Below are 23,277 nucleotides of genomic sequence, written 5' to 3'. Positions count from 1 at the left end.
CCTTCAGATACAGGACCAGAGCTGGGAACAGCAGCCAAAACCACCTCATCCCAGTGGTACGTTCACAGTCTGCAACTCAGCCTCCCAAACCAAGTGCTTTGCCTGCATATGCAAAACTGGAGCAGCTTTGTTTTGCTGTTTTGCTTTACATCACACTGCCTTCACTCGCATGGGTTGAAATCCAGCTAATCCACAGCACAACCATAAACCAGACAGGGTGACCATCAATGGAGCACAGCACCGTTTGTCTTGGAGAATCTGGAGCTGAAACTGCAGTTCTTTGGCCCACGACAACTCGCCTTCCTGGTCACCCAGCACAAAGCCCAGCAGTGGGCAGGGCAGGGGGATGCACAGCACTGCAAGGGCTGGGATGCTGCCCTGTGTGGCCAGGAGCCCTGCTAATCTCTTTGCTGCGCTTTGTCACGATTCCAGAGCGGGAGATTATCTTTAATTTTGCGATAATTACAAGCTGCTTTCATTGCCAGCCTTTAAGTGTCTGCTGCTGTACACGTACCAAGTGTGGGATCCCCACCAACCGCTCGTAGGAAGGACCCAGGGCAAGGACTGGGGATCTCCAGGAGAAACAATGCTTCAGGTGCATGAGGGAATCAGCAGCAAAACCTCTCCAAAGAGGAAAAAAAATCAGCTTTATGAAATCAACTCCAGGCAGAACACAAGAAAAGAAAAACCTTCCGCTGGCTCAACACGCTGACAGATGGACCTGCGCAAACTGCCCCAACCCCAGCGCGGGGGCTGCGCAGCCATGAGAGCTGGCGCTCGGGTCTGTGGGGCAGCAGAGCTGTGCAGGGGGAAGTCTGGGTGCTCAGCAAGCTAATTGAAACGATTCTTATCCGATTTGGTGCAGCTCAGCGCGGGCGGAAGCGTTTGGTGCGGCTCTGGTTGGAGAAGCGTAGGCCGGCCTCAGTCCTCTGCCCGCTGCAGGGCTCTGCCGTGCCCGACCTGCTGCCTTCAGCTCTTCTCACCCACACGCTGCTCTCATTCGGTTCAATGCTGACGCTGTGCCGCTCACCGCTCCCATCTCCAGTTTTGTCTCCATTGCTTCCATCCGCCTCTCAGCACAGCCCGCCCGGCTCCTGCATTGCAGCTACAGCCAGCGGGATGCGATCAGCCCCACAGCTGCACGTCTCGGCTCCAGCACGTGCCCCAGCTCGGTTTCTGCATTCAGTTCTGCCTTTCCACCAGATTAGATAACCCGTTTCTGCTCTTACACAACACGCTGCCTCGACAAATTCACGCTCTGAGCTCTCCAGGCCCCTCGCCTCTCATCTGTGTGATGCAGGCAGGGGGCTCACCAAGGAACCCACACCTTCAGCTTCATCCTCCTCCTCTGGGCCCTCAAGTCACCATGCAGTGCAGCGGGGTTGGGGCACCCTCTGGGTGCTGCCAATGGGGACACACCAGCGGTGGCACAAGTTAAGCAGTCCAAGAATCATCGATCTTTTGGGCTGAAAAACAAAACTCTGGGGAAAAAACTTTTCCTTGCTGTCCACAACCTATCCAGAGTTAAAAGCATGGGTTGCAAGCTTGACTTACACGAGGAATTTCTCAGGAAAGAAGCCTTCTTTATGAGACATGTGCACACACTTATAACTCACAGATATTTAATGCTTTACGACACTCCAGAGAAGCAATGGAAGCAAACTGTAGGAGCTGGTAGATCTGTCTGGGCTCCTTTTCCCCAACAGAGGTGGTGCTGCATTCGAGTGTTTACCAGGAGATCTGCACTGTGACTGCAACTAAAATTCATGGAACACAAACAGACCCCTGGATGGAATTCTGCTGCCGTTCAACGCTGATGGAGCCAGCACCAGCACACCTTTTGGACTGGAGAAGGTGGAGGCTGTGAGCACAGCACTGCTGTCTGCTCAGGCTGCCCCACGCCGCCTGCTTTAGGGCACGAGCTGGGAAAGGCAAGGGCTGTGCGTGGGGAGCAGATGTGTGGTGGCAGAAATATGGAGAGAAAGGCTGGAAGTGCAACGTGTCCATCCAGACAGACAGCTGCTGCTCTCTGCGAGGGCCTGCTGAGAAAATGAAACGAAGGCAACACAGCAGCAACTGGGAGAAGATGCCAGGAAACAAACCTTGGCCAGGAGCAGTGCCCAAATTGGCACACATGGGAAGCAGCCCCCGACCTTCTCACAGCCCAAGAGCAGCATATGGCACCGAGTGGCCTGAAGCAACGGGCTGGGAGGAGCAGGGACAGGAGCAGGGACAGGACGTGCAGCAGCCACCCTGAGAAGGCAGCTCCTTACACCCTGCCCTTCCCAGCCACGATGACCTACTTCTGATCACTACGTGCACTTTCTCTCCTTTGGACAACAACGTTGGGTTGGGATGGGAGGCATCAAGAAAGTCGCAATACTAAATGGAGCACTGAGGTCTTTTCCCACTTTGATGCAGCATCTCTGGGCAGACGAACGATTTCCAGGACCACCTACAAGACCCTGCGCTGGGTCCACAGCACCTGGCACCCCGATAAAGCTGGCGGTCAGCAATCCCCATAACCCCACACAGCTTCCACTTGGGGAAAGCTGACGGCGCTGGCACCGTGCCCTCTGCCATGCCAACACCACACCCCGCTCTCCCTTTCCACCCCTTTGCCTCGTTCACCTGGGCATAAACTAGTTGGGGACAGAACGTTGTGGATATACGAGCTAAGGGAAAGCGCTCCACGTGCTGCAAGGCAGGACGGGGCTCTGGGGCACCGTGCACAGCACGCTCCATCCCTCACCAGGCATCAGACCCACAGCCAGCCCTGCACACCATCACCAGCACAGAGACCGCCACCAAGAGGTGTTTCTGCATCAAAGGCAGCCATCAGCCTCATCAGCCTGCCTTCCTGCTCCAAGTTTTAAAGCAGAAATTCACCCTGCCTCACACTCATCTGTTCAGCCAAGGCGCAGGGATGCCAACGCCTTCCTGCCCAGCTCTGCTCCCTGGATGCAGGTGCAGGACAGCATCAGCCCTTTGGGATGCGGGTTGCTGAGGCAGGATGTGCCCTGCTAAAACGTTTCCTTGACAACTAACCAGAAAAACGCTTACAGCAGGGAAGGCCAATTACAGCAGGGAACAAGCAGGACAAGCCGGGGGAAATGAAATTTAAAAAGAACTGATTTGTTTCCTTGTCTCCCATCAGCTGCATGTAGGAAAAGGACAATTTTAGAGCGCCTGTAGCCCGAACCGTGTGACACATCTGACAAAAAAGCCAAACAAAAACCTCATCAAGAGGAGCCCACAATAGCTGACATCCAATAGCAGAGAAGGCTGCAGCCGCTCGGCTCTGCTGTGGTTATGCAATGCAGGGATGGATGCTCAGCTTCTGTGCTGGATGGGAAAGGTGCAGCCTTATCTGAACGCAGTGTTCTGGCTGCAGGAGGGTGGCGGGGATGAGCAAAACACGCTGCCAGCACATCCCAGAGCAGGGTGAGGGTGAGACGGTCCCAAGGTCAGCAGCTGCAGCCTCCTCCCTGCCCCGGCTTCGCTCCTTAGTGCAGCCTTCAAGCCCAAGTCTGCCTAAAATTCAAGCAAAGCTTGATTAGGATTAATTAGAGACAGCGAGCAGCACGGCAGGAAGCGCAGCCTCTCTGGGATGGAGGCAGCTCTCTGCATCCATGACACCACAGCAAAACCACAATGCTAATTTAGAGCAAGGCCATTACAGGCTGGAGGACTTTGAAGCTATGGCAAGGGCCAGCTGCCCCTGGCCTTTGCTGGGGGGGAGGATCAGCTCTGCATCCCTGCACACAACACAGGGCAGAAGGAGGAGGTGGCTGGAAAAACAAACCTGCTCGGAGCCAGTCCCAAACTTCTGGAGCTGAAAAACAGGCTGGGATGTAGCTATGGAGAGGGTCGGGCCCCCACAGAGTCATTAAGTTGGAGCAGACCTGCGTGATGCTCCAGTCCAACCCCAAACCATCCCACCATGCCTGCTGACACCAAGTGCCACATCTCCAAAGTTCTGCAGCCCTTCCAGTGACGGTGACTCCACCTCTCCCTGGGCAGCCGTGCCGGCACCCCTCCAAAGAAACTGCACCTAACATCCACCCCGAACCCTCCCAGGTCTGAAGGCCACAAATCATCTCAAAGACACACCTGTATTTTTCAGGAGTGAGGTATTTCCTGATTTACTCCAGCCAAAGCTGCTCGCCTAAATCCTCTAAGATTTAATTCCCCTCTTGCTAATGTCTCCTGACAGAGATTTTCCTGGGGGTGCTCACACACCGGGGGCTAAAAGGGGATTTCAGAAATGGGTCACAGAGCTGCGGCAGGGGAGGCTCAGGCTGGGGGATAGGAAGGATTCAGCAGCAGCGGGCGGTGGGCTCCTCAAGCTGCTCACCACCACCTTCCCTTCCCTTGTTGAGGCCATTTGTGCTCTGTGCCCGCAGTGCTTTGGTCTGATGCTTCTGCTCCATGCTAACAAAGGCACCTAAACAGATGGAACAAAACAAGCCACAGCAGAATGAGCTCCAAAGATGACGTGTGCTGCTCACCCCAAATCCCAAAGGTGCTGGGGACGCTGCTGGGCTCCCAGCACACATCCATGCCCAGAGCTGCACTGCTGGGGATCCAGAACACAGCACACAGCCCCAGAGCTGTGCCAGTGGATGAGGAATCTGAGCATCCCCTATGAGGAGTAGGTACAGAACGAAGCAATAGGAGACAGCAGCATCACATGAACTGAATTCCAGCACTTCTGAACAACGTGGCGCTTAGCTCCATAAGAAAAATCCTGCAGGAGCTTTAATCCAGCTTGCTAAGGCTTCCTGCTCCCAGCACAGCCCTGCAGGCTCCGCGCTTTGTGGGGTGGGAGGAAGAAAGACAACATGCAACCACACTGGCCAACCATTCTCAATGGGGAATGCAACACACAGAGAAGTCGTGCTGTGTAAATCCCAAACCCCGTAGCTTTTATGCTATGGGCAGACAGCTCAGCACACAGGTCAGGACTCCTTCAGGCCCATCAGTGAGGCCAGGGGGGTTTTCAGTGTTATTTTCAGCACATCAAAGTGGAAGTCACAAGGCTTGGAGCAGTTGAGCATCCATGGCTTTGTGTGCAAAGAGCCCAAGGCAGCTGTGATGAAGCAGAGCTGGATGCTGCAGGGCCACGAAGGACGGATGCGACCCAACGCTGCAGCTCTGCACTGGGAGTCTCTCCAGCCCCTCTGCTGAAACGGGTGCACCAGTTTTGCCAGCGCTTAAAGGCCAGCCATAAAGCACAGGACACATGGAGAGCGTTCTCTTGGCAAGTCCAACGACCCAAAAGCAGAAGCTCTAATAGAAAACATGAAATAACAGGCAGCACTTGCCACTTCTGCCCATGATCTGCTCATTCCCCCTTGGGATGAGCAGCTGCCATTCAGGCATGGCCCACCTCTGCCTCCCACAGCCCTCGGAGAGCCCCATGTTGTTACAGAATGATGTCGTTTTTCCACCCTGAATTCCTGAAAATCCTCTGTCCTCTTGCAGCAGCTCCCTGAGAGCAGTTACAAGCAACCTTAGGATGCTCATTCCTTTGCTTTCACATCTTTAATGCTCATTTTTGGGCATTCTCAGCCTGGCTGAGCATCCCAGACCCTTCGTCTCTCTACGACTCCTGCTTAATGCTGCACAGAGCACAACATGCACCCCTTGGAGAGTACAGGGCAAAAAGGTGTCATCATCTCTCTTCCATCAAAACTGACTGAAGCCCTGCGAGGAGGCACTCTGGATTTAACACAGTGCACACACCAACACCGCATCTGAGCCCTGGGAGAATCAATGTGCAGCTTCCACTGAGCAGAGGTTGAGAAGAGAAAAATCAAACACTACCAAACTGTTGGTCTTCCAGATGTTGGGCTGAGCAGAAAGAACTGTGCCTGATTTCTGGCTTGGCTGGAGCACAGCACAATCAGCTGGCACTGCCAGCACCGCTTCGAAATGCTTCCATCTCCCAGCACTTACACTGAGGATGCAGCAGTGCTCAGCAGGCGATGGCTTCAGCCAGCTGCCTCCCTTTGGAAAACACCAACATGGATGAGTTTGCCTGGAAAAATCCACAAAGTTTGATCCATCAAATGTGCAGAGAGATTATAGGAGAAGTGCTGCAGCAGCTGCTGTCTCCAACCTGTGCTAGAGGAGCTGGTAATATTTTGCTTGTGCAACTGAACACAGCAGCAGGGATTGCGTGGGCATGAAGGCACACACAGGTCTTCCCTGGGCTTTCAAAGAGGACAGCAAGGCAAATTGCTTCTGCCCCCCGAATTGAACCACCACACAGAGCATCATCAGCGCTGCGAAGGAACCTCAGCTCCTCCTCTACACATATATAGCACTTTCCAAAAAGAAACCAGGCCACCCAACCAGGCAACCAGAGCAAATCACCTTCATTTTACTTTGCAAAAGTAGAAACCTGCATTTCTGGGCCTTATGCCAAGCCTGAAGGTTTTTTTCTTAAATCCCTCTGATCTTTGGGACCTTGAGTAAAATCCCATTCCCATGGGCTCAGCTTTGGGAAAGCTCTGCTTGGTGCAGCCAGGAGCTGCCCAGCCTGATGGAGCCACGCACAAGTGGAAACAGAAGGGAGCAAGGTCTGAAAGCAGCAAAAACTGAGCCTCAATCGCCAACAGGCTGCAAGCACCAGCGCTGGGAACAGGGTGTGCTCACACTGTGACTGCAGCGCTGCCTTCACTGCTGCCCGATTGCAACTGGAGGGAGAAAAACAACAAGTAATGATCCAGGAGATCGGGAGGATGCTGCTGGCTTGGCCTTCAAACCACATCTCTTCCACTCACAAATGAGGAATTTCACCCTAAGAATTCTCTCCTGCTGTTGGAATGGGTGGCAGACTCAGACAACCTCCCTGATTTAATACATGGCAGAATAAGAGCAGTGCTGCCCACCTCCTCCCTGCCCACCCCTCCAGACTGGCTGTGTGTTTCCCCACCCTCCCCACCAGCTTCAGAGCAAGCAGCAATTTCTGCTGAGAACAGATTCTGCTAATTACAGCCCTGTGCCCTGCAATGAGCTGCAGGTGGCCCAGTGCTGATGGGGCACTGCGAGGGCCGTGCTCAATGGCTCTGGGTGCAGCTGCAAAAGTTCCACTTACATCACCCACCTTGGCAAAAATAATGGAATTCTTCAAAAATCACTTTGTTCCTGCTTTTAATATTTAAGAGAACCACTCATGTGATGCACAGAACCACAGAATGGCCGGGGTTGGAAGGGCCCCCAAGGGCCGTGAATCTCCAACCCCCTGCAGGGCCACCAACTTTCATTTTCCCCATTTCACAGCAGCCCAGGCTGCCCAGGGCCCCATCCAACCCGGCCTTGAACACCTCCAGGGATGGACGGGGCATCACAGCCTCTCTGGGCAGCTGTTCCAGCCCCTCACCACTCTCACAGCACAGAACTTCCCCTGACATCCAACCTCCAGCTGCCCTCCCTCAATTCAAACCATTTCCCCTTGTCCTGCTGTCATCTCCCCTTGCACAGAGTTGATTCCCCTCCTGTCTGCAGGCTCCCTTCAGGCACTGCAGGCTGCACTGAGGTCACCCCCAGCCTTCTTTTCTCCATGCTGAACAAGCCCAGCTCCCTCAGACTGTCTTTGTAGGGAGGTGCTGCAGCCCCTGCTCATCTTCGTGGCTCCTCCAGACCCTCTCCAACAGCTCCCTGTCTTTCTTGTACTGGGGGCTCCAGCCCTGGATGCAGTGCTGCAGATGGGGCCTCACAAGAGCAGAGCAGAGGGGGACGATCAGCTCCCTGTCCCTGCTACCACCCCTCTGCTGATGGAGCCCAGGTTTTACGACTGCAGATTCAGGTTCTATGCATTTCAACAGACCCGAAGAAAAGAGCAGTGAGACACAGGTTGCCCAGGGAGGTTGTGGATGCTCCCACCCTGGAGGCATTCAATGCCAGGCTGGATGCGGCTGTGAGCAGCCTGGTTGAGCAGGAGGCACCTCTGCCTATAGCAGGGGGTCGGAATTAGGTGATCTACCAACCCAAACCATTCAGTGATTCTATGAGAGGGATGGGTTTGCTTTGGTGAAGGAAGCAAAGGGACGAACCCTTATGGTGAGCAGCCTGCAGCCATGGGGTGACCGCTGTGACTCAGCCCACGTTTCTCACCACAACCCAGCACCAAACCCACACACACGCCGGGAAAGCCACGAGAACACACGATGGAAGACAACAGCTTAATTAGGGGCTGACAGAGCTTTTTGCTGCAACACGTGTGGGTGAGAAGAGACGAAATGACAGAAACGCTGTTTCGATCGCTTTTAGCTTTTCCATTTCCCAGAAAAGTTCTGAGGTGAACTCGGCTGCTGGCAGCACTGCAGCACACGAGAGAGTGCCAGGCTGCTGGGGAACGCAGCACTGCTGAGAGCTACCTAAAGAAGGCACAACCACAACATCACTGTATCGTTGGCTCACTCTGGGCTGCTCAGAGGCTCCAAGCGCAGGGCTCACCTCACACGGCCTGATTTCCTCAGAGAGTAAATCCCCAGAGAGGAGCTGGAGAGCCTAGGAGAGCCCCACAGTGCTTCTCCTTCCAGCACAACACGAGCTGGCAGAGCAGCACTGGGCACCGTGCTGAGAAATCCAGCGCTGAAGAGCTCAGGACAAAACTCACCCACGGGATTTTCACATGACCCTCCTTCTCCCCTGCACTTCTGCAGTTTAATCCCGTCATGAAATCGGCCCTTTGCTTCACAGTGCCTTGGTGTACCTCTCCACCACAAACACGACTGTCACCAACCAACCCTTCCCATTGGGAGAACACCATGCAGAAACACATGCAGAGGAACCGCCCTGCACTGGGAACGTGCTTGGCAGTCCAAAGAGACAGCTGGGCACAGCAAAGCACAACGAGGGCAGAAGCAGCGTGCAATGAGAGCAGCTCCCTCGGTCAGGACGCTGCCCAGCCCTAATTCAGCACTCAGTTGCCTGCATCTGAACCATGGATGTGCTGGGAAAGAAAGCAAGTGTTAAAATTCCTGCTCCTGCTCTTCAGGCTTCAATCACCTTATAAGGGAAAATCATATTTATTTACTAAGGCTGTGCATCCCTGCAGCCCTCAATGGCTGCGTCAGTGACTCGCTTCCACCATCGCTCGCAGTCACACGCTCTGCACACCAACCCCTCATGGGCTGCTCCCCATGGGGCTGTTCAATCCCCCACAGCCCCAGCCTCCGTGGCCAAGAAGCAGCAAACTGCCACCAGACCCATCACTGCACGCCCTGCTGTCCCAGCCTCCCTCCCTGGTCCAGGCCCATCCATGCCTCAAAGGAGGAGGATTCTGGAGCAGCCTGAATTCCATTCACGCTGCCTCGCTCCTTCCCTGCAGCTGAGCTGTGACTTATTGACTGTGAAGGAGCTGCAGGGTCTTTCTGAGTTCAAGGCATGGGTTGTTTTTGCCTAGCTGGCTCCCCCTGCCATCATCCTATAGCACCATTTCATGGGAAAGAGGCACGTGACAACCAACTGAGCTGTGAACCATAATCGTGCTGAGGACGATGTTTACATTTGATTTTTCCTCAAGCTGATAAGCTCTCTCCAATTTCCCTCTCCATCACGTTGGTACAGATTGAGCGGCTCATGCCCCACGGGTTGGAATTCTTCTCTTATCTCTCATCTGCTCACTGGAAAAAAAAAAAAAAAAAGGCTTTCAGCAACCCTTCAGTTATCACTGCAGAGGGAAGGGCTGCGGAGCTCTGTCTGTGGCATCCAACACTGCCCCAATGCCTCTGGGGACTTGGCTGTGCCCAGCACACGCAGAGACCTCCACGCATCACTGCAGCTCCTGAAGCAGAGGGATTCAGCCCCAAAGAACATTCTGTCCCTGCTGCAAGCTGTAAGCGACACACAGGCTGCGACCCATGCAACAGGAGCCACGAGAAATGGAAACAGATTGAAACCAACTCTCAGCCCAATGGGGAATCAGGATTTCCAGACTCCACCTTTACAAGGAGAGGGAGGAGAGCGCTCTGTCTCTTCTGCTCTCACAGTTCCTACTGTGAGCCGCCAGCCATGCGACCCCCGGCTCAGATGCAGCCCCTGAGGGCAATGCTCTCCTCCCCCAGCTCCTGGGGACACCCCAGACCAAAAGCCTTCGGTGCCCACTGCACTCAGAGTTCCTCAGAACCCCCCTGCAGCTCCGAGCCCTGCACCAACACTGGTGAACAACCCCCCATGCTGCCTGCAGCTCCCTCCGAGGACCAGAGGCAGAGGGGCCAGGAAGGAGCCATTCACACACGTCAACTTTTCCAAACTCCATTTGCAGCCACGGTGATTACAAAACGTTCAAAACCTCAAGGCCTTGTTTTCACAAAGACATGGATTAGCCCTGTTTGCTCACGAGCATGCCCGGCTGGCAACACTACGCTGCTTTCCTCCTTCAAAACACACCCTGAGGGTTCCCAGAGCTCCAGAAGGGGCCCCGAGCTCAGTCCCATGGGGTCTCACTGAGCGGCAGCCTCGCTCTCTCCACCCTTCCACGTCCTGTGGGGGTCTCACTCCAATGGGGGTCCAAACAGCAACGGTGCAGGGCACGTAACGTGGAGATGCTGTGACTGGGAGTCACTGAAACAGGATGAGGTGAGCACGAGAGCCCCGTGCACAGTTCCATCTGCTGCAGCCAGCAGAGCTGATCACGATGCTGCTGCCATGCCACCAGGCCTGCGGGTTTGGCTCCTTCCAGAAAACACTCAGGGCTGCTTTACTGCTGTCTGCAGCCTTGGGAGCTCGGAGCGACACAGCTTGGGATCTGCTTAAGCGAGCAGCGTGCAGCTTGATTCAAAGAAACGACATAAACACTGAAGCATTGGTGTTGTTACCAGCTCCACTTCATCTCTGCTATCAGTGTAAGGTAAGAGCCCATAGGCTTGGGAAATGCAGGTTCACTTGTGATGGGCAGAAAAGCACCCAGCGCTGAGCTCCGGTCTCCATAGACACCTGGCTTTGGACTGAGCACCAAACAACCGCATAGAAACGCAGAGAGGGGGGGACGTACATCACAACAACGTGCCAGGGCCGAGCACAGGGACGCGGGTGTCTTCCCTGCCACGCTCCCCAGCAGCACAGCTGAGGGCTGTCAGCCCCACAAATCCTGCAGCAGAGCCTGAGGGCTGTGCAGGCAGCTGGGGGCTGCCCCACATCCACGCGATGACGTCCATGAAATAAGCACGGACCCGCTGCCAGGTTTTGGTGTAAGCGCTGCAAGGCACGGGGTGGCCGACAGACCGCAGCCCGCATCTCTCAGTGCCGCGGAGGAGCTCCGGGAGCGGACAGCCCCCCGGCCCCGCACATCCAAAGCCGGTTTTGAGACCACGAACGAACCACAGAGCGGCAGAAAGGTGCAACTCCGGCCGGCGCGGGCCGCCCCGTGCCCCCCCAGCACGGAGCCCCAGAACCACGGGCTCCGTCCGCGTGTGTGGGTACGGAGCCCCCACCCACATCCCCCATAGGGCGGAACCATTCGGGCTGGGGGGAGGAGGGGGGGGGAGGAGGGGGGGGAGGAGGGGGGGGAGCACCTGGAGCGGCCCACGCCGAACCCCGAGGGTGGCGCTGAGAGGAACCACGAGACGGAACTGGGGGGGGAGGAGGGGACACAGCCCGGAGGGACTCCGCGGGGGGACGCTACCACGTTACCTCCCGCCGCGTCCGGTTCCCCTGCGCCGGCCTCCGGGGTGATGGCGCCGGCCCCCGCCACGGCCGAGCCCTCCGCCTCCTCGGGCACCTCCAGTTCCATGGCGGCCGCCGCCAAGGGCGCGGGCAGGGCACGGCAGGCCGCCGCCGCCGCCGCCGAGCTCCTCCCGGCTCCGGCCGCCGCCGCTGAGCAGCCTGGGAACGGTGGGGACCATAGAGCGCGGGAGGCGCCGCGGCCAGACACGCCCCGGCGGCTCAGGGCGGAAGTGGGCCGCGGCCACAGCCGGAAGTGAGGTCGTCCCCTTCCGTCAGAACTAATCGCGACGCGGAATCTGAGTGTCGCGATAGTCCTCGGAACCGGGACCGAGATCGGGACCGGGATTGCGACCGGAGTGGGATGGGAGGAGCGGGGACGGGAATGGGGCCCAGCGTACCATAGAGCGGCGGAGACAGAGCGGCGCCAGCTGTGCCGGCGCGCAGAGGGCGGGACCTAAGCGTCGCTATGGCAGCGGAGCCAGGCCGTTGCCATGGCAGCGGGGCCTACTGCTGCCCCGCGGTTGGATTCCCCCTTGCCGGGCCCGGTGCATCGGAGCCGCGCTGAGACCGCCGGGGTCGCTCCGTGCCGTGGAGCCGCTCCCCCTCTCGGTTCCAAAGCCCCGCTCGGCCCCACCGCATCCTGTGGCCCCAGGCCGAGCCCCGCGCCCTCCGGCCGTCGGCGCCACCTAGCGGCGGCTGGGCCCTGCGAGAGGCTGCGGCGGGCAGCCCCCGGCCCGTGACGTCTCGCCCCGAACACGGCGTGGCTCAGGGGACGGCCGTGGCTGCCCCGGGCTGTGAAACCCGCCCGGCAATGGGCCGCATTCCCCGCCAGCCCTAATGATGCTGCTCGGCCGCCCCGCCGTGCCCCCGAGGGGCCTGGGCCGCGTCCCTGCGAGGGAGGGGACCGGGAGGGGACCGTCCGAGCTGCCCCGTCCTCCTCCGAGACGAGCGGCGAGCGGCGGCACTCGGACGGGGACGTCGCCATGTCCCCAACCCCGGGGTGGCCGCTGGTGGCGGGGGGATTCCGGAGGAATTGGTCCCCCCGCGATGCCCTGGCACGGGGCCTCGGCCCGCTGCAGCCCCACGGGAACCAAACGCAGACTGCTGGAGCCGGGAGCTGCTGCGTGGAGCTGATCTCGGTGGCTGGAATCCCACCCGGCGGCAGGAGGAAGGGCCCCGGGCCCGTAGCGAGGTGGGGGCCCGGCAGAAGGGATGGGGAGGAAGGCAGGTGGCAGCTGCCGCTGGGGGGCAGGGGGGTCACATTTTCTCCAATGTGGCCCCCCAGCATTGGTGCTGAGGGTGAGCTGGCAGCTGGCAGCGTCCCTGCGCCCTTTGGGGCCTGAGGCACCCATGGGTGCTCCAGGCAGCACAGGTGGCACAGAACGCCGTGCAGTACCCCATCCTCAGACACTGCTACCCCGTGTCCCCAGGTGCCCTGTCTCTATCTGGGGCTGAGAATGGGAGCAGATGTGGCTGAGCCACTAGCCTGGGGGAGTAGCAGAGACAGCTCCCCCCCGGGATTTCCACTGTGCTGCTGGAGCTGCCCAGGGACCCTTGGCTCCTGTTGTCTCCCTCCTGCAGGCAGCGTCTGGCCCACAAAGGGTTACGCAAGGCAGCACCCAGGAGTGTCACCGCTGCCACCAGCCCTGGCGCTCAGCTCCTTCCTGGTCACATTCAGCCGCGGGGGACGAGCCACAACACGGTGAGTGCTGGGGAAGTGGGACACAGCTATGGGCTGCCTGTGCCCAGCAGCCCCAGGAGAGGGTCCGAGGACCCTCCTGGAGCTCTGCCCCAACCACGGGGACAGATTGGGAAGAGAAGCCCCAGGGCACTTTGGATGTTGGTGGGGAGACCTGGGCAGGGTGTGCCCTCCTTGGGGTGCTGTGGCTACAAGCTGTGTGGGCTTGAGGATGCAGGGCTGGAACCCTGTCATTGTGGCTCCGCACCCCAGCCCGGAGGCCATGCCTCCATTCCACCTTTGTACACCCAGCTGGGGCAGCTCCCAGCACCAGGGCAGGATCAGGATCAGCTCTGGGATGCAGCTGGGGCTCGGTCGGGTGCTGGGGGGCTGCTGTTGGGGCTGGAACCTCAGCGATGCCTTCCTGCATGGCTGATGCTAGACAAGGGACGGGTGGCTTGGCAGAACTGGGTAGGCTGCGGGGGGCATCTCAATGTGAGTGGGGCACGTGGGGCTCCTGGTGCATTGGGCTGGACCATGGTCTGCTCAGCCCAGATACTGCCTTCCTCGGTGGGGCCACTTTGGGTGCGGGTTGGTTTCTGTCAGGAACCGGCTGAGCCGGCTTCTCTGGCTGCCAGTCTCGGCCTTCAGCTCGAGGCAGGGCCCCCGGGGAGGCTGAGGGCAGAATGGGGGCTTGGTGTCCCCATGGGCAATTCCCGGAGAGAGGGAGCTGCCTGTTGTCCCACTGTCCCTTCACCCCCACAAGGGCAGAGAGCTGCGGGATGCAAACATGAGGTCAGTTTACCACGTCCTAGTGATGGGTAGGAGATACAGTTTGGGGTCCACTGAAGCTGTGGCTCCCTGTGGGTGGTGCTGGGGCTGGTTTCGATGACCGGTGATGTTGGGTGTTGTGGGCCGGCCTCCTGGACTCTGCCCCGTGCTCTCAGCCTGGCTTATTCCCAGGATCAGGTGAATGATTGCATCACTCTGCTTGTTACTCTGTGCTGGCATTTTGGGGCTCTTTTGGTGTGTCTGGGGCAGCATGCTTGCCCTGAGCTCTGCCCTCTTTGGAGTTGTGTCCACACTCACTGTGACCCCAGGGACAGGTATTTCCTATGGGCATCAGCATTCATTTTGGGTGCCTGTGGACCCACTGGTGCTGTGCTGCGGTTCTCATGTGGGGCCGTGGGGTTTCCAGCCCCAGTTGTCAATGTGAGCGGGCTCACGGGGGCCCAGAGGTGGTGAGCTGTACTGGGGCCCAGAGCAACACTTTGGCCCCTGGCAGCACCATGCTGCAGCCCCCAGGCAGCACAGGGACCTGTGGGTGGCACAGGACAGGCACACAGGCAGCAGGGCCAGAGCTGGAGGCTGCTGCCATGATGGATGGGACGATGGACAGTGGGAGCCCTGAGAGGTCTGCTATGGCAGAAGCATTGACCAACAAGAGCCCTGGCAGATCTGCTATGGCAGAACCAGCGGTCAATGGGAGTCTTTGTAGATCTGCTATGGCAGAACCAGAGGGTAATGGGAACCCTAAGAAATCTGTTGAGGGAAGGGCAGCGGCCATTCTGAGCCCTTGGAGATCTGCCATGGCAGAACCAGTGGCCAACGGGAGTCTTTGTAGATCTGTTACAGCAGAACCAGTGGGTAACGGGAGCCCCGGGAGATCTGTTACGAGAGAGGCAGCGGCCGTTCAGAGCCCTGAGCGATTTGCTGCGGCAGCCCCACTGACCCCGTGCCGTGCCGTGCCGTGCCGCACCACGCTGCGCCGTGCCAACAGGGAGCGCAGATCCCCTGTCACCTGCGGTGCCCGCCCAGCCCCACGTGGGCACGCCCCGAGGCGGCGGGGTGCGGCGGAGGCGGGCTGTGCCAAGCCGTGACCGTGCGTGCCGAGCCGTGCCGAGCCGTGCCGTGCTGCGGGTGCCGAGCCGAGCCGTGGGTGCAGCGGCCACCTGCCGAGGGCCCCGTGCCGCAGCATGGCCGTGCGGTTCCAGGTGCGCTGCTCGCCCGGAGGGGAATGGGAGATCCTGGGAAGGCTGCGGGGAGGTCACCGAGGTGGGCTCGGGGCCGGGGGGCAGAGGCGGCCCTGTCCTGCGCGGTTGCTGGCTGCGGGGAGCAGGCGGGAGCCGGGCGGCGGTGGCACCGCACGGAGCTGCCGGCTGTCCGTTCCCTGCCGCGCTGCACGACGGCGTTACAATCTCACCGCGATTTCCTTGGCTGTGGTTGATCCATCACGGCGTCGCCCGGTTTGTTTTTCCGTGCCCAGATGACCCTTGAGATAGAGGCTGTAAAACAGCCGCGGGAGCCACCGCCCCACGGCAGCTTCCGCGGTCTCTCCAGCTTTGTTTGCAGGATTTTCCCCTCCTGGTGCACAGATTCTGTGCCTCTCCAGGGTGCTGGGAGCTGCTGGAGGGGATCCCGATCCCACACCCTGTGCAGGGCTGTGCTTCAGCCTGCACGTGCATCCCAGTGAGGTTTCTGTCCTAAGTGGAAACTGTTGGCTTTGGAGAAAACCAAAGGGCGAAGCCAGGTGCAGTGGTCAGCAGAGCCACCAGCTCTGTGGTCACACCAGGGCCTGAGCTGAGCAGCTGGAAGGGCGTGGGAACACCGTCAGAGGCAGCACTGGGGGCTGCTGGCTGCTGGGGCAGGGAGGGCAGTGGGGACACGGCGATGGCAGCTGGCAGGTGCCCCATCCGCAGCACCCTCGTATCCCCAGTGCCTGTGGCTCGGCTGATGCTGAAAGCCCTTGCTTCGACTCTGCCTTGCAGCGCAAAGCAGGACAGAGGAAGGGGCTGGTGGCTGCACAAAAGAGCCGGAGCCGATCTGTGCCCCCGGCCCCTGAGCTGCAGCCGAGGCACCGCTCAGCCTCAGCACTCACCCTCCCTCACTTGCGTTGGCAGGTGGCTGCCATGGAGGAGATGCTGATCTGGGAGCAGCACACGGTGACGCTGAGCAAGGTGAGCGTGGCTGAGGTGGCCGTGGGATGGCGGTGTTGGGGACAGGCTGTGAGCTCCTCTCTGCCCCTCCCTTCTAGGACCCTCATCGGGGCTTCGGTTTTGCCGTTTCGGGTGGCCGGGACCATCCCAACAAGGTGACTGGGGACACGGCGGTCATTGTCTCAGATGTGGTGTCCAGGGGACCGGCGTTTGGCCAGCTTCAGTGAGTTCACGGGGATGTGGGGGTGCAGTGGGGTCATCGCTGCCGGCAGGGACCGGAAGGAGAGCAAATTGCTGCTACAACCCCATGCAGAGCCACGGCTGCCTTTCCCTCACAGGAGGAGGGATCAAATCGTGATGGTGAACGGCCTTTCCATGGAGAATGTCTCATCCTCCTTCGCCATCCAGACAATTAAGTCCTGCGGCAAGATCGCCAACATTGTGAGTGTGCCCTGCAGTGGGACGGCTCTGTGCTCGTCCCTGTGTCCCTGTGTCCCTGTGTCCCTGTGTCCCTGTGTCCCTGTGTCCCTGTGTCTGTTTGCAGGGTGCACGGTGGCTCTGGGCAAAGCTCCTGTTGCTGCACATTTCTCTGCCACCTCAGAGTACCCATGGTTTGTATTCTGGGCTGGGAAATCGCCTCATCTGCATCCCTTCCTTCTTTCTTTCCACTTGCAGACACTGAAAAGACAAAAGAAAATCCACCTCCCCGCGAGCAAAAGCAGCCCCGCATCCCCTGCTGTGACCCGGCGCTACGACTCAGACGAGGACTACGACCCTCGTGGTGGGGATCCGGCCCTGCGCAGCGCCAGCCAGCACCGCTCCCGAGATGACCTGGACCACAACCAGGGCTACGACGGGGACTCGTCCAGCGACAGGAGCTCTGGTCATCACCAGGACGACCGCCGCCACTGCAAGTCGTCCCGCAGCCGGAGGCGAAGCCAGGACAGCAGCCACTGGAGGCGGAGCCCCGACAGCGGCTCGGAGCACAGGGGTTACAGCCGGCACCGCTCCGCCAACGGCTTCGGCCCCGAAGGGGGCACCAACGGGCTGGCACTGGTGTCGGGGTTCAAACGGTTGCCGCGCCAGGATGTGCCGACGAAACCCATCACATCAGTGCTGGTGAAGAAGAAGGAGGATGAAGGTAGGGCCTGCTCGCTCCCTGCGTGCCTGGGCTTTGTCTGGTCGGTGGCTGCGTGTCCCCGAAGTGAGGCTCTGGCATGCAGCACTGGGGCAGCGTGTGCTGTGCTGCAGGCACTGAGCCTGCTGGCCTCAATGCAGGGTGTCACAGCTCGGCTCTGGGGCTTGCTGATGGCCTGATGGGAGCTGGAGTGTGCTTGTGGGGTGGTGGCGAGGGGGAACTTTGAGGGGGTCCCGCTTCTGCCCAGCCCCAGCACTGCCGCAGGTTCTCTGATGCAGAGTACGGCCTGAAGCTGGGCAGCCAGCTCTTCATCAAACACATAGTGGAGAGCGGGCTGGCGGCGAGGCGCAGCTCCTTGCAGGAGGGAGACCTCATCCTGAAGGTATGGAGCAACAAGGATTGCACAGCACTTGGAGGGACTCAGTATCTCTCTTTTGGTTGTCTTTTTGCTGGCTTGTGTCACTGCAGGGGACAAGCTGAGGGTGTGTTAGGTTGGCTGTGGGGGACCAGCTGGACTGGAGGCAGCTCTGCCTGGGGCACATATCCTGCCTTGCTCCCTGGCCACCCCTTGGCACTGCACACGGGCTCTTGGGCTCTTGGGGACCAGCTCCACTTGGTGCCAGGGGCAGCAGCTTGTCACCTCCACCCTCCCATGCCCGTGGCACCAGTCCTGTGCTGTGTGTGGGTGTCCCTGCTGGGGGAGCAGCCGACAAGCAGTTTGGTGCATGACGAGGTGTCTGGGGCACGACAGGTGAAACGATGCTCGAGGTGTCTGGGGAGGATAAAACGGAAGAACGGAGGCTGGTTTGCAGGCGCGGGGAAGGGACCTGGGAATGCTGCGGTGGGAGCAGCTCTGTGTGATCAGGGTTTTCCTGGGGTGCCTTTCCCAGGAGCGAGCACCCTGAGGCCTTCCTGCTCTGCCCCTCCAGATCAACGGGGTGGCCAGCAAGGACATGTCCCTGGCTGACACCCAGCGGCTCATTGAGCAGACGGAGGGGATCCTGACCCTGCTCGTCCTCCGGGACCACCGGCAGTTCCTGATCAACATCCCCAACATGGAAGACTACCAGAGCGACAGCTCCCGGATGGACGGTGAGGGGACAGAGTGGCAGTACTGGGGTCCCACTGCGCAGCGTGGGGACTGGATGGGCACCGATGCCTCTCGCTTTCTGTCACTGCAGATATCTCCGACATCGACTCTGACCTGTCCCACCCACCATCCCCTAAGACCTCCCCACAACTTCCAGCTGCTGCCAGGATGAATTCACCAGGGTAAGCCATGCAATGTCCCCATCCCCATGTCCCTGTGAGCCCTCCTTTTTTCCTCCATGCTCTCTGCCTGTCTGGACGGCCTCCTCTATGCTGGAGCCAGCTCACTGGAGGTGGCTGTGCATTTTGGGCCCCATCTTGCCCATGCTGATCAAACCCTCATCTCCTCGCCCTCCTTAAATCCTGCCCTGACTCTGTTCCAGAGAGAGGAGACGATCAAGCAGGAGTTCTGCAACCAACACAAACATGGACGATGCCCTGGGCCGTGGTGAGTGACTCAGATCGGCCTAGGGGGAGCTGAGGGCTCTGAGCAGGCCCCAGGCTCCTCCGTATCCCCACTCCCATCCCACCAGCTCTCCCTGTGTCTCTGTGGTCTGGGGAAGCACACAGACACCAGCATTTCCTGAACCAGCTCTCCTTCCCTGCAGACATGCTGGAAGCTGTGGAACAGGATGGCCACCACAGCCCCCGCAGCAGACCCAGTGCCCAAGCTGACCCCAGGGATGGGTGAGTCTCTGCAAGAGGTGGAGGGAAGGGCTGAGCAGAGAGGGATCTGCCCCAAGGCAGCTCCAGGGCTGGGGCTTCAGCACTGGTGACCACCAGCACACCACCATGCTGACTGCAGCCTCCACTGGGCAGGTACAGTCCTGACTCCAGAGTTGTGCAGTTTGTGAAGGCCAGGAGCGTGGGGCTGCAGCTGGCTGGTGGGAACAATGTGGGCATCTTCGTGTCGAGCGTGCAGGAGGGGAGCCCAGCCGACAGCCAGGACATCGAGGAAGGGGACCAGATCCTGCAGGTACCTGGGAGTAGGAGTGGCACCGAATGCTTTAGTGCCTGGTTTGTCCCTGTCCCTTCTGTGCCCAATACCCCTCATGCTGTTTGGATTTCTCCCACTGGGCATCATTTTGAGGTAGTGTTGGTAGGGGATGGTCCTGTCCCCAGCACTGTGCTAACACCCAGCAGGGTCCAGGTGCCAGAGGAGCCGTCTCCAGGATCACCCAGGGGTTGTGGCAGGCATTTGGGTAGCAGGGGCCAGTTCCCCCTCTTACCCCAGGGCCCCCTGCCCTGAGTTCACCTTGGAAGCCGTGCCCTCCATCCCACTGGTGGGACACATCGGAGTGCTTTCCCACGCAGGTGAACAGCACCAGTTTCCAGAACCTGACCCGTGAGGAGGCAGTGCAGTGCCTCATGAAGATCCCGCCGGGTGAGGACGTCACTTTGTGGATCCAGAGCAAGCAGGACAGTGAGTGATGGCTGGTGACTTCCTGGGCTCATGTCTCTCCATCTCAGTTCTGAGTGAGCATCGGACTGCTCAGCTCCCCACAACTCTTTCTGCCCCACAATGCGGTCCTTCTTCCCCACGCCATCCTCCTCTCCCCCTGAGAGGTGATGGGAGAGCACTGGATGACCCTGGAGAACCATCTGTGCGATGGCATCCTGGAGCAGGGGGGTTTCTGGCTCTGTGGATCGGCTTGAAATGGCCACTGTGTGCTGTGGGGCCGAGTCCCACTGTCCCCAGTGTGCCCAAGAGCACCACGTGTAGACAAGGTGTCCCCAGAGCCTCCTTGGCACCGAGGGCTGCTGTGGTAGATCGCACCCAGCCCAGCACATTCCTCCACGCCCAATTCCTCCTCTACCCGCTCTTCCCTTGTGCTCACTCTCACCCCGGGCTCCAGTTTACAGGAAGATGATCTCCTCCAACATGCGCGATTCCTTCTACATCCGGACGCATTTTGACTATGAGAAGGACACGCCGTCGGGGCTCAGCTTTGCCCGTGGGGACGTCTTCCATGTGCTGGACACCATGTACCGCGGCAGGCTGGGGCACTGGCTGGCTGTGCGCATGGGCAGGGACCTGCAGGAGCAGGAAAAGGGCATCATCCCCAACCAGAGCAGGTAGGGAAAGAGCCAGGAATGGCCCCGCTGGGGGCAGAAGCAGGGGATGGCTTCCTAGTGATACAGGGATGTGGGCGCTGGGCCCAGTAAGAGCTGGGCCAGGGCTGAAGGGTGGTGGTGGGAAGTGTGAGCTGGTGAAACGCCTTCCTGGTGCCTGGGGTGGGGTTGTTGATGCTGTGGTTGACAGAGGTCCCGGAGGGGCTTTCCAGCCTGAATCGGCCCTGCCACCAAGTGGGGACCTTGACTCCTGCCCGACTCCTTGGATGGAAGGAGCAAATCCAGAGGCTGCAGATCTTGAGCCCTTTCCCTTCCCAGGGCCGAGCAGTTTGCCAGCCTGGAGTCCGTGCAGAAAGGCACACCTGGCACCAACCCGCTGGGGGCACGGGCTGAGTTTTGGAAGCTGCGGGGCCTGCGGGGAGCCAAGAAGATGTTGCGGAAGAGCCGTGAGGACCTCTCTGCTCTCACAAAGCAGGGCCACTACCCCCCATATGAGAGGGTGGTTCTGAAGGAAGGTGGGTTGCCTGACCCACCCAGGGTCCTCAGCCCTGGGGCTGCCCAGCCCAGCCCCCCTGAGCTGCTCTGTCTTCTCCCCACAGCCAGTTTCAAGCGGCCGGTGGTGATCCTGGGCCCCATCACAGACATTGCCATGCAGAAACTGAGCATGGAACAGCCCGAGCTCTTTGAGATTGCACGTAAGTCCCCTCCACAGTGGGGGTGAATTTTGCTTAGCAGCTGAACGTTGGTGTAGGTGGCTTTGGGAGCTTTTTACTCTGTCCTGATCCTTCCTTGTGACCACTCCATGACACCCCAGCACCCTCTTGGACTCAGGCACCCCCTCCCCACACACCGTGAGGCAAGCCAGGTCCCAGACAGCCCCCATGGAGGCACACGGCCCTGGGGCCTGACATGGCCAGACCCACAGGGATGGCACAACTGCCCCAGCCCCTCTCAAACCCTGTTGTCTTCTCCTGCAGCGAGTGTGCCACGAGATGGGGCGTCGTCTAAGGTCATCAAGCTGGATTCGGTGCGGCAGATTGCTGAAAAGGTGAGAGCTTGCAAGACTTTCCCCGTGTGCTGGCAGCCAGGTGGGTGACCCTGCCCCCAGCAGGGCTGAGCGCTGGTGCCCTGCCCCAGGACAAGCACGCACTGCTGGACATCACGCCCTCGGCGGTGGAGCGCCTCAACTACGTGCAGTACTACCCTGTGGTGGTGTTCTGCGAGCCCGAGAGCCGGCAGGGCATCAAGGCCATGCGGCAGTGGCTGGCACCTGACTCCAGGAAGAGCTCCCGGCGCCTCTACACCCAGGCCAGCAAGATGAAGAAATACTGCAGCCACCTCTTCACAGCTACCATCACCCTCAGCGGCAGCGGCAACTCCTGGTATGAGGAGATCAAGAGCATCATCAGGAAGCAGCAGAGCCAGCCCATCTGGACGGCAGCAGAGCACGTATGGGGCAAAGGCTGAGCCCTGCAGGGGCCGCACAGGGCTACGTCCGCCCTCTTGGTGCCCAGAGACCCGGGGTCTTCATTGTCCCCATCCGCAGGTGGATGCGGCGCTGGAGGACAGCCTGGAGCTGCTGAACCCTCCCAGCAGGGCGGCCTCAGGCTACCTGACTTGCGACAGCCACGCCAACAGCGACTACGATGACACGGATGGTGAGGGGGGCGCCTACACCGACGGCGAGGCGGAGGATGCCTACGGCCATCCTGCACTGTCCCGCTCCTCTGAGCCGGCGCAGACGTACCACAGTCACGATGTGAGTGAGCAGGTGGGTCCCCCGCAGCAGTACGAGGGGCACAGAACCGGCCACAGGGGGCGATTCCTATCCCCTGTGGCCCTGGCAGGAGGGCTGTCACCTCTAATGTCTGCAGGTCCGGTGTTGGTGCCTTGCCCACCTTGCCCTAGGCGAACGCAGCCCAGTCTCCAGCTGGGGCACAATTCTTGCCTGCCCCCCTCACATCTACCTGTTTGTTCACAGGTGACGGAGCATCAGGGACAGTGGGCGCAGGAACACCTCAGGTACGCTGCGTGCCGGGGCCAGCTCTGCGCAGCCTCACCCTGCGTGGCAGCGACTGCCTCCATCGATCAGTCCCAGACGTCACTGCAGCATTTCCTCCTGCAGGGATTACGAGCGCGAGGCTGTGAGGAAGAGATTCACACAAGCCAGGGATGACTCAGATGAGGACGAAGGCTACGAGTGGGGCCCGGCTACAGATGTGTAGTGAGATCGATGTCTGCGCACGACCCCTGAGCATCACTGTGCATCTCTGCCCCGCAGGGCCCCTCAGTCCTACCGCAGCTCCGTGCCACCAGGGTTGGGTGACAGCCCTGGCAGTGCCACGCAACACCCCCCAGCTGTGCGGGCTGTGCCTGCGCCACCAAGTGCCTCCTTCCCCTGCTTCATCCACTGCCTCAGGATGAAATAAAGGGGACGTTTTGAGTAGGATGGGCTGCTGCTGTGTGTGTTGTGTGACAGCATGCAGGGCAGAGAGAGATGCAGCAGGGCAGCCTTGCTGGGATCCACACCCCCTCCATGGCCAGGGCCCTCAGCCTTCTGCTTGTAAGCACCAGCGCAGGACCCTCCTGAGGGCAGCAGCCTCGGGCTGATGTCTGGCACTGCACTGGGCTCAGGGCTGCATCCCTTGAGCTGAGCTTCCTCAGCTGCAGCCCAGCAGGGTGAG

At 59.7% G+C, this 23,277-nt stretch overlaps 2 protein-coding genes across 6 annotated transcripts in view; one reads left to right on the top strand and one right to left on the bottom strand.

Moving 5' to 3' along the window:
* The window catches only part of PIP5K1C (phosphatidylinositol-4-phosphate 5-kinase type 1 gamma), a 30,974-nt gene extending 19,228 nt beyond the window's left edge, over nucleotides 1-11,746 (bottom strand). Inside the window, exon 1 of the mRNA XM_042886804.1 lies at nucleotides 11,647-11,746. Within this exon, the coding sequence (XP_042742738.1) occupies nucleotides 11,647-11,746 (100 nt within the window). The remainder of the gene's footprint in view (nucleotides 1-11,646) is intronic.
* An 893-nt stretch (nucleotides 11,747-12,639) lies between these two features.
* Nucleotides 12,640-23,035, top strand: TJP3 (tight junction protein 3). Of its 5 annotated transcripts, none has more exons than XM_042886823.1 (21): nucleotides 12,640-12,871; nucleotides 13,261-13,381; nucleotides 16,258-16,314; nucleotides 16,392-16,516; nucleotides 16,632-16,734; nucleotides 16,969-17,434; nucleotides 17,710-17,813; nucleotides 18,361-18,523; nucleotides 18,613-18,703; nucleotides 18,904-18,968; nucleotides 19,129-19,207; nucleotides 19,346-19,496; nucleotides 19,835-19,943; nucleotides 20,377-20,596; nucleotides 20,912-21,108; nucleotides 21,193-21,288; nucleotides 21,571-21,641; nucleotides 21,731-22,042; nucleotides 22,140-22,364; nucleotides 22,575-22,615; nucleotides 22,719-23,035. In XM_042886823.1, exons 1-21 carry the CDS (start codon nucleotides 12,663-12,665, stop codon nucleotides 22,816-22,818), a joined length of 3,105 nt encoding a protein of 1,034 aa, XP_042742757.1. In that variant the 5' UTR covers nucleotides 12,640-12,662; the 3' UTR covers nucleotides 22,819-23,035. The 5 variants fall into 5 exon arrangements, with proteins under 5 accessions (XP_042742757.1, XP_042742759.1, XP_042742756.1 ...); XM_042886825.1 differs by having other exon boundaries at nucleotides 19,340-19,496; nucleotides 22,140-22,352; nucleotides 22,719-23,034; XM_042886822.1 differs by having other exon boundaries at nucleotides 12,641-12,871; nucleotides 19,340-19,496; nucleotides 22,719-23,034.
* The last annotated feature ends 242 nt before the right edge of the window (nucleotides 23,036-23,277 follow it).

The sequence above is a fragment of the Lagopus leucura genome, unplaced genomic scaffold, assembly GCF_019238085.1.
Source record: "Lagopus leucura isolate 7727_CA_CO unplaced genomic scaffold, USGS_WTPT01 Super-Scaffold_100064, whole genome shotgun sequence".
In the NCBI taxonomy this organism is placed as follows: Eukaryota; Metazoa; Chordata; class Aves; order Galliformes; family Phasianidae; genus Lagopus; species Lagopus leucura.
This window is presented reverse-complemented; position numbering and strand designations above follow the sequence as displayed.